The sequence below is a fragment of the Nicrophorus vespilloides genome, unplaced genomic scaffold (assembly GCF_001412225.1).
Source record: "Nicrophorus vespilloides isolate i.1.1-1 unplaced genomic scaffold, Nicve_v1.0, whole genome shotgun sequence".
In the NCBI taxonomy this organism is placed as follows: Eukaryota; Metazoa; Arthropoda; class Insecta; order Coleoptera; family Silphidae; genus Nicrophorus; species Nicrophorus vespilloides.
Window position 1 is genome coordinate 50,016 of NW_017096053.1, and position 9,679 is coordinate 59,694.

The following is a 9,679-nucleotide window of genomic DNA, read 5'->3' on the forward strand; positions in this document are numbered from 1 at the left end:
AGTTTTACCAACAGCAATTTATCTAACCTTATTTCAATCATTACTACTCAATTTACATCTATATTTTCATACGTATATGATAGAAATTAACAACAAGTTACTTATAATTATATATAATGTATAATGCCCAAGTAATACATCGTTTAAAATATATTTTTGATAACTATAATGTGTGTAGTGTGGTGTGTGTAGTTAAGTTTACATTAGGTCTACATATTTTTTTTTAATATTGGTATTCGTGTTAAAAATATAACCTCAAAAACAACAAACAAGTTATTTCTAATCACACGTGCCGCAGTTTCATTCAAAACACAAGATGCCCAAGTTGAAGAAGCAACGTAAAAGGAAGAAGTACCAATACAATATTAGCAGGAAAAGGCTAAGAAACAAGTTAAGTGGAAATGGTGCTGTTTTATGGTAAGTTAATTGTTTTGAAAATTATTTTGCATATGACTTGAGCTTCTTATTTAATTGTAGCAAAGAATTAAAAGAGTCATGGGACAGAAGGAAGTCTGTAAAGAATAACATGCTGAGCATGGGATTGGCTTTTGATCCCAATGCGACTATCAAAATAGAGAAAACCAGAGGCAAACTGACCGACTTGTTTCAAGGTGATGATGCAAGCAGTGAAACAAATGTACCAGAAATCCCTGCTGAAGATATGAAACTAGAGGTATTGGAGAAATTGAAGGAAGATGCTTATGCACCCAGAAGGAAAGCATTTAGATTACCAAACACACAAGTGGAGTGGTGCAGTTATCTATTGAATAAGCATGGGTTAAATTATCATGCTATGGTCAAAGATAGGAAAAATTACAATCAGGAAACTTGGAAACAGTTGCGCATCAAGATTAGGAAGTTTCAGCAAATCCCAGAACAATATGAACCATTCCTTGAGAAGTATGGACATTCAGCAGATAAATTTGTTGAAAGTGAAACAAATAAAGATTGATACTATTGTACATAATAATATTTTGTAATTATGAATTTGCAAAATGTTTGTATTTAAGTTTTCTTTTTAAATATATTTAGTGATTTTTCTGTATAAAAATGCATTTCCCTACATCCCTTTCTATTCAAATATTTCGTTATCTGTTGCTAACTTCAAACCTGTGAATGAATCATAAGTGAATTACTTAATTCAATATAATGAAAATGTGTTGTTTATAACATTTAAAGCGTTGTATTTCTTTGGGTAGCGAAATGTCGAAGAAAAAGAAACCCTGGAAGAAAATATTGTACGAGGATCAGGGCTATCCAGACTATTACACAGATCAGACTTTCCTTTGGGAGCTGAAACGAAACACCAAGTTAAAAGCTATCAGTCTGCATGAAGCAATATTAGAAGTATCAGTAGTGGTTCAGGAATTATGTGCTGTGATAATATTTGCCTTAATTTACGTGTTACTGCATGAGCAGCGAATTGACCCAGCAGTAACATTCTATACAATAAGTGCTCTGAGTTTGGTTTGTTTTCTGGTTTACAGGAAATTCCTCAGTTCTGATATGACAAATGCGTTGGGAAACGATATCCGAACGCTTCTTATATTCCTTGTTTTTGGACAGTTGTTTTCACCTGTACTGCACACTTTAACAGACACCATAAGTACAAATACCATTTACATGATGACCTTTTTTATGATGCTTGTGCATTTAATATTTTTTGATTATGGAGTACCTGCAGCCATTGTATCCAATAGTTTGTCACTTAGCGCAGCTGTCTTTGCATCAATATGCTTAGCGTCAAGGCTGGCCTCAGCCTATCATGCATTTGTCTTGATCACAATTGCCATTGAAATATTCGTGTTATTTCCACTGCTCAGAAAGAAGTTTGGCAGATCAATTGTGATGTGTTCCATTTTAATACTTGTTACAATTGGTTTGTTGCAAGTGATTTCACCATTGATGAATGTGTGTTTCGTGATGTCTGTAATATTTATAAACTTCATATGTCCATTTCTATTTGTAAAGAATCAAAGTTTTAAAGATAATATTTATGGTCCATGGGACGAAGCTGTTGTTCATGATGTTGATAGTGTTTATGATTTAATATATTCATAATAATATTGTTGAATTGTTTAATAAAAAAATATTTTGTAATAAAGTATTTAATTAAATTGTAAACAGAAAGATTAATACACCAGTTAAAAATAACATTTACAAAATTATTTCTCATTTCACTGGAACAAACTGAATGAGTCTCTTGATTTTTCTCAGAAGCACTTCCAATAGACCAATATCCGATTCCGAACGACCCTACAATTAAAACAAATTAATTAGACCAAGTTCTATAAATGAGAAATCAAGTAGTAATTACCCGAGAGGTTTCAATTAATTGACGGCAGAAACTGTCGTTGAAGATGGACACTAGTCCTTGTTTTAAGTTGCTTATGTCATCTGTGGAGACTTTCCAAACGGCTTCTGAGGCTGAGGCCAAAGTTGCTAAAAAATATGTATATTAATAAAAAGTTATATCGTTTGTGAATTTAAGAACTTACAGTCCATGTTGAAGCTGCTGGATATATGTAAACCATAGTTATTGGCTTTCGGAATAGCCCTTAGCATATAATAATCTAAATGCGCCCAAATTATGTAAAGACCATGTTCGATAATCAGGGAACAATGGTCTATGTCGTGTTTCTTCATGTTCAAACGTTCGACGATCGATTGCAGTGCTTCTTCCCGCAACATAGAAATATCGTAACTGTGCTGCGGTGCATATTCCTTCAAATCCACTGTTCCAAGTTCTGGTATCTCAGTCCTTTTCCTCATCAAGAAGTTCAAAGTGGCTTTTTCCTTGTGGTAGTAAGATACCGTATTCAATAGATTGTGCACGACTACACCCAGCGATGGTACATGATCAACGTACTTTTTGTTCCTCTGGTTACCATTCAGACCGACAAGTGCATCATTCAAATTAGGCTGGAAGACAACGCCGACACTGCCATGATCGATACCGTGGTTCTTGATTATACTTCTGGAGTATATCTGCAGATTACCATTGATTTCCAAAGCTCTGGAAAGGCGTTCCGACGTTTGGTAGGTGACCTGTTCGTTCGAAGGATCGCAGAGCAACTCGCGAAGATTATTCTCGCTCAGCACAAATTTGGGGATGAGATTTAGCATCAGTTTCTGTATGCGGAGAAGATGTGCGCTATTGTCTTGCGGAGTATCCATAATATCCATCACGTTAACTAAATCGTTGTTCGCCGTCCTCGCAATAATAGACGTTAACAGGGACAACTCCTTCAAACCTTCAAGGCTTAGATAGCAATTTCCTGATCTGAGTACCAGCTCGATCACATCCAGATGGCTGAGCATGAAGTTCATAATTTGCACCACCGCAGTTTTATTCTCTGTCCCTAAACTCGTCAGAATTGCGTTGCACAAATGCAACGTTGGCTCCCATATTTGCAAATATCTCGTTTCCACGGGTAAAGCGAATATTTCGCTTTCATCGGTTTGCAGATGTTTGCTGAGTTCTGGATGGAAGTCGAAAACTTTCATGCTTGCAAAAACGGATAATAATTTTTGCTCCAACAACAATTCCGATCCTACTCTCGTTGTGGCAATTCTTAGGAGAAAAGACATCTTGGCCTCGTATATGTAGATTGCCTTTATATTCTCCGGAGACGGTTCCAGTGTCGCACGCAAATCTGAATCACTCTTCAAAATACCATCCACTATGTGCTTCAGGTATCCTCTTCCGGCAGCATATGAAATCCAACTAACGTTTCCGTTGAGTCCAATCAGAAGGCCAAAACAGGACATGGCGAGCATCTTGCAAATATCGTGACCACCTGTGCAATCGTAGCATAAAACTTCGATTAACTTATCCGTGAATACTGTGAGGATGCTGGATGTCACGTGTATGGAAGTGATCTCATCCTGGATACGATATTTCGAGCTGTCCAGGCGGCTTACGTACATACTATCATCCACGTTGCTTTCCGACTTGTTCTCCGCCAGATTAATCAATTGCAAGAATATCGCTAGAGCTCCGTACAAATTAATCCGCAACTTTTGCGACTTGCTGTCCGACACTATGATCCACTCTATTATATAAGAGATTATTCCTTTCATCGAGGATATATTCAATTCTAGCATACTCTTGTGCGTGTCCTTTTCAAAATCTTTGCTCAAAGCATTGTCGATCTTCTCTTCTCTTATGTGACATTTCCTCAAGTTGTCTAATAACAAAGCGACTGTACTCGATAGATACTTGGCCACTTCCGGCAACAGCATAACTTTAACAGCTTTCTGCAGAATATTTTCCAATAAATACAGCTGCAACAGTACTTGTTCCTTCGCTGATATAATTTCGTTAGGCAAGTATGTGATCAGAACTTGAACGACTTGCCTCCAGCCATCCACAAACTTGGCAATACCAACAGCCGTTTTCCTATTGTTGTTGATATTCACGGCGTGCAGGAGCACCTTTTGTATTTCATCAATCATAGCTTGTCTTTGACCCAAAGCGGTTGATCCCTGGGCCGATGTGATTTCCTCGATTAAATTCCTGTGCAATCGTTTAATATCGATCAACTTCGGACTTCCTTCTGTTTGGCAGGAGGCCAAGTAGTTCTCCAAAGAATTGTGCTCGAAAAATCCCCATTGCGGCGCTATAACTTCAGGTACGTTAAAATCGAAATCTTTGATTAATTTCACCAAAAAGTTATCATGTTTCAGCCTATCGATGGACATCGAATAATTGCTCATTGAGGACTCATTTACCTTCTGGATCAGTGAGTACGAGTCCGATTGCATGATTTGATCATTCGGTAAACCGACCAGTAAAGTGGTCAATTGTTTCAGGTGAACAATTTGCTTCGTGCAACAAGCAATGCGCAGTTCGATTGCTAACGTTTTCAGGATCCACGAAAGTTGGTTAAGCTGATGAATTCCTTCATTGTAATGTCTGACACAATAATTGATGTGATCTTTGAAGAAATTGGGCTGAGTTCGGAGGAATCGCAGCACTGGATCGGCTGTTTTTGTGTTAGAGCACAGGCAATAAATCATGTGATAGGCGGATTCTACCAAAGCCGTATCACTCTCATATCCATTATAGACGGTTTGCCTCAATATCGTTAATAGAGAATGTATACAAGTTCTCGGGAATTTCATCACTCCTGGTAATTGGAACTGAGTCTTCGATACGTTCTTCTGCAAATCGAATCCTAATAGGAAATGGCTCAAATTGGGAGAATTATAGTTTAAGCATTGCTTCAGCAGACATAAAATGGATTTCTTCGTCAATGCAATCGCCTCGTTCTCCTCATCGGTAGTCTGATCCAAGCAATCCACGAATCCATTTCGAATGGTCTTATCCAAGTCGGTGTTCGATAACAAAATGTTCATGATCTGTGTATGGGTCAATGCAGAACTCGTTAACAAAATCAATATTTTTACAGCCAGTAAACTTTGAGCCGGCACACAATCCTGATATCTCAAATACTTCATAATATTCAGGATGTGGTCAGGACGTCCGCTTCTCGGATTAATAGTCAACAGGAGTTTGTTCATGTTCACCAAAAGCACATTGTAATTGGATGTGGTCAGTAGTTGGAAAAATGTTGGCTGCAGAATCAACGATCTCTCGATAATCTTGAACACGTACAAAGTGGCTTCACCAATATGCTTTTCTCCCGGAAAAGAAATGCACATATCGTACAACCGATTTCCCTCGTTTATAATATAAAGAAGTGCGTTCAATAATTCCGATTTTGTATGCAGTTGCAGCATCAAATGGAATCCTGGTGGAGAGTTGCATTCGTTTGGTTTACTCACATTAGGGAAGTCACCAGCTGCTGGTTCATATTGACTTAAAAACTTTGAAAATAATTTCAGGCAAAGCGCGGCGACTTGCCATTTCTCCGTTTGATTCTTGTAACTTCGCGAATTGAACTTTAAGAAAACGGAATTTATCATGAACGTTAGGTATGGATCGAATCCTGGCTGCCTAGGGCCTGCACCCAAAGTTCTTGGAATTCCGGAATCTGTTAATACATCCATCAATACCAGCCATGCTCGGGTTAACGGATACTCTTCAATTCTAGACTCCACTTCATCCAATTCCGTCTGAATTCCTCTTGGTTGATAACTGGACGTCGTTGGAATAGTGACTAATATCTGCGACGCTTCCAAATTGTTCCACATCTGAGATGCTATTTCTGGAGACTTGCATAAAGCTGCCAAGACAGCCAATAAATCTGCTTTCAAAGGAATCGGTATGGAACAACTGATTAAGCCTAATAGAACGCTCAACGGTGCCCAACCTGGATGTTCGCACAACGCTAAACGTGAGAAGTCATCATGAGTTGCAACTTCTTTCATTAGCATCAAAACGGCATGCAATCCTTCAATTTCCTGAGGTGTAATTCCTTTATGATACATGCGGCTATGTCTGTACACGGTATCATTGCCAGATGGTGCGTCTTGCTTCAAATTGGAGTAATATTGATTGAAGGACATAAAGAAGTGATCCCACGTAAAATTGTTATTGAATCCTGACGTTTGCTTGAGCATGTTGAAACAATTCCGTGCGGCCTGTTGGCAATTGGATAAACTGGTCAGCATGGTTAAGTAGCTGACAAACAAACTGGGCGGAAGCATGTCTCCTGCTAATCTAACAAACTTGAACAGCGACACTGATCTTGGATGAGCACGATAATGTGACTGATTCTGTGTTGAATCTGTCGGACACCAATATTCCAGCATGAGTTTCAAATTGTGCGGATCTTTTCCGTACATCTTGGCTATAGCCAGCAGCAGATTTTCAAAGTATCTTGGAATGATCCCAGGAAGCTCCATTCCTTCATGGACGTAAGCCTGAATCGTTCTCGCAGTTTCATCGGCCTTTATTCTAAGCTCCTTCACTTTCGGATACATCTGCACAATGAAATCACAGAATAAGAAATGCATCCTTCTGTAAATCATCTCCTCTTCATAAAACAAATCGTTTTCCATTATTGTGTGGCATATAAATTCAAACACTTTGGAGACTATAGCGGAATCGACGAATTCATCCTCGTAGTCTATCGCGTTTTGCAATTGCTGTCCTTGTGGAACTAGCCTGAGCGAGGATAAGCACACAGCAAATGCAAATACTGCAACAGCTTGCAGCCCCTCGCACGCCCATTTCGATTTATTCGGCATTAACTCATTCAAAATAGTATTGATGTAATCTGTTTCTGATAAAATTGGGAGCTTCTTGACCAATTCTTCTCCATCTTCCCTGGAATGCAAGATGCTCAGATCAATTGCATTCAATAAGGCCATGATCAAATATAAATTCACTTTATCCAATTTACCAGATGCTTCCTCTTCCAATTTTACATTTTTCAAATGATTGATCAAAGTCACTGTGGTCTGTTTGTTTAATCCAGTTTGTCTGGACCACAGGAATATGCAGTCAGCTAGAATGACGCGAATTGATGTGTATGTATCAGTGATTTGCTTCCTGTGTTTTGGACCTCCCAGCGCTAAATTCGATTGCAACATATCAATTTCCTTAGTTAAATCCAACTTGTTGAGCAAATCAAATATCTTATTGAATAGACCATTTTCAAATAATTGATCCATCATATTGTCTATGAAGACTTGTGTTTGTTTTGGCATATTGATGCACCAGGAGATGCCACTTCTGGCTTGAATCAACATTCTCAATGTTGACACTAAATACTTTCTTCCATCATAATATAAGGCAATGGCAACAAGGCCTCTTGGAAGATCTGGATAATAAGGCATCTGGATTTGTGCAGTGCATAATAGGTCTAATGCTACATACTCATTTAAATCAAACATGTCTGATATTATGATAGTTTCCTGATATAATTCTTTGGAGAGGACTTGGTGGCCAATACCTTTAACAGAAATCCCTTCCTCCATGCCCTTCTTGAGTTCCTCTCGGCTTTTTGCATTTTTTGGCTGGAATAGGTTATGTTATTAAAATGTGTATGGATAAACAATATAGAACTATGACATACAAGGTTGTTGATCAGTGAAAAGAAACTCTGCTTATTTCTTCTCAACACATTCTCGAACTCGTTGTATATCGCTGGGTTTCTGTTTTCATCAGTTAAACATTTGTTTACTGTTTCGTATAGATCCCTGTACGGGTTCCACAAATCCTCGGATTTCGCTGAAAGATTACAACAGGTTAATTGTTAATCAAGAAATAGCAAAACTTTGAAAGAAAAACTCACAATCTGACATTTTTCACAAATCTTATTATCGTCCACTTTTCAAACTTTATTTCACTTTAAACACATTGGGCCTTTTTGGTTAAAACGACCGGCCAAAAACAAGCAACTGCCGCGAATCACTAATGCCAACAAAATATCTTACCAACTACTAGTCATTATTTCTTCTTCTTCTTCTGAATCAATCTTCTTTATGCAACCAAACCATCTTAGCTTATTAAACAAAAGTATAATACATTTAATTCTAATATATTTTCTTACATTTATTGCAATTTCATTAATTATTTTACTTATTTTTTTATATAAACGATTGTAAAATTATAACAAAATATATTAAAAACTATTAAACGTATATTTAAATGCTTAAATTACATCACACATACACAAGTCACTTATGAAATAAATACAATAAATACATACATCATACTGTATTGGATGATAATGGATTGTTTGTTGGTGGTGATGCCTGTTTGGCAATCAAAGAAACAGCATTTTGCATGACTTGATTCTTTAAGAAACCAGTTGTTACACTCGTTAAACTTTCAGATTTCCCAAATTTACATTTGATATATCCATGTAAATTGGCTCCATTCAACAGAAGTGCAATAATTACAAGCAACTAAAAAAAATATGTTTTTAAAATCATAGATCCAAACTGAATTTAAGTAATACTCACAAGCCACTTCAAATTAAGTCCAAACAAAGCACCCAAAAAGAACATTCCCCAGATAGTTGAAGTTCCAATTAGAACTAACCAGAAAATTGTGGCCTCTTTATCATTGACTCTATTCTGTTAATAGCCCTGAAAAGGGAACAATTAAAGTAAAGACTTAACAGAATAAACAAATCTTTCACCTGTCTGCATTCATACACCCAATGTGATTTTCCATCATCGTCTACATAATTCCACCATCTCAAGCCAACCATCAGCCTTCCACTTATGTTTTTCACTGTCCAAAAGTCCATGGACAATAGCAGCACTATGAAAACAAAGCTGGTGATGAAACTGTCACTGAACAGTCCACAGAACAGGTATGTAACCATGGCAGCCCCACTGAATGCCATGTGAAAAATTGTAACATAGGGATGCCTGTAAACAAAAATGTAAAAGAAAATAAACAAAAGACAATTTGTATGATTTTTTACGTCAAGGCGTCTTTTGGTGTTGCATCTTCTTCTCCGAAATCCATTGTATCATCATCTAAGAGTGGTTGCTTTTGATCAAAGAAAATATTAAGATTGACGGACTTAATTTGTAAAAAATAAAGAATATCTTACCGAAGCCATGTTGGCACATAAAACTTAATACAGCTGACAACTACTAATGACTAATGTCAATATGGAAATATTGAAGTAACTTTGGTTGCAAGCCTACAATTTAGCAATATTACTTATAATTAATTGGATATATGTAAAATTATTTAGTAAAAATACAAGTAATTAATCATATTATATTGTAGTTCTAGAAACGTTCT

At 37.0% G+C, this 9,679-nt stretch overlaps 4 protein-coding genes across 5 annotated transcripts; 2 read left to right on the forward strand and 2 right to left on the reverse strand.

Annotated features, from left to right (window-relative positions):
• The first annotated feature begins 228 nt into the window (after positions 1-228).
• Positions 229-962, forward strand: LOC108569287 (nucleolar protein 16). Its single transcript, XM_017930789.1, has 2 exons — positions 229-417; positions 478-962. The coding sequence occupies exons 1-2, from the start codon at positions 317-319 to the stop codon at positions 950-952; spliced, it is 576 nt and encodes a 191-aa protein (XP_017786278.1). The 5' UTR covers positions 229-316; the 3' UTR covers positions 953-962.
• A 144-nt stretch (positions 963-1,106) lies between these two features.
• LOC108569280 (phosphatidylinositol N-acetylglucosaminyltransferase subunit C) lies at positions 1,107-2,061 on the forward strand. The gene has a single exon (XM_017930779.1). The coding sequence runs from the start codon at positions 1,204-1,206 to the stop codon at positions 2,059-2,061; it is 858 nt and encodes a 285-aa protein (XP_017786268.1). The 5' UTR covers positions 1,107-1,203.
• Positions 2,062-2,142: 81 nt separating this feature from the next.
• Positions 2,143-8,329, reverse strand: LOC108569288 (nuclear pore complex protein Nup205). Its single transcript, XM_017930790.1, has 5 exons — positions 8,208-8,329; positions 7,989-8,143; positions 2,499-7,929; positions 2,318-2,442; positions 2,143-2,256 (listed from the first exon to the last, which is right to left on the reverse strand). Exons 1-5 carry the CDS (start codon positions 8,215-8,217, stop codon positions 2,173-2,175), a joined length of 5,805 nt encoding a protein of 1,934 aa, XP_017786279.1. The 5' UTR covers positions 8,218-8,329; the 3' UTR covers positions 2,143-2,172.
• Positions 8,330-8,608: 279 nt separating this feature from the next.
• Positions 8,609-9,563, reverse strand: LOC108569289 (uncharacterized Golgi apparatus membrane protein-like protein CG5021). 2 transcript variants are annotated; one of them, XM_017930792.1, is made up of 5 exons: positions 9,483-9,562; positions 9,351-9,418; positions 9,060-9,294; positions 8,881-8,994; positions 8,609-8,823 (listed from the first exon to the last, which is right to left on the reverse strand). In XM_017930792.1, exons 1-5 carry the CDS (start codon positions 9,489-9,491, stop codon positions 8,626-8,628), a joined length of 624 nt encoding a protein of 207 aa, XP_017786281.1. In that variant the 5' UTR covers positions 9,492-9,562; the 3' UTR covers positions 8,609-8,625. The 2 variants fall into 2 exon arrangements, with proteins under 2 accessions (XP_017786281.1, XP_017786282.1); XM_017930793.1 differs by lacking the exon at positions 8,609-8,823 and having other exon boundaries at positions 8,926-9,006; positions 9,483-9,563.
• Between the last annotated feature and the right edge of the window lie 116 nt (positions 9,564-9,679).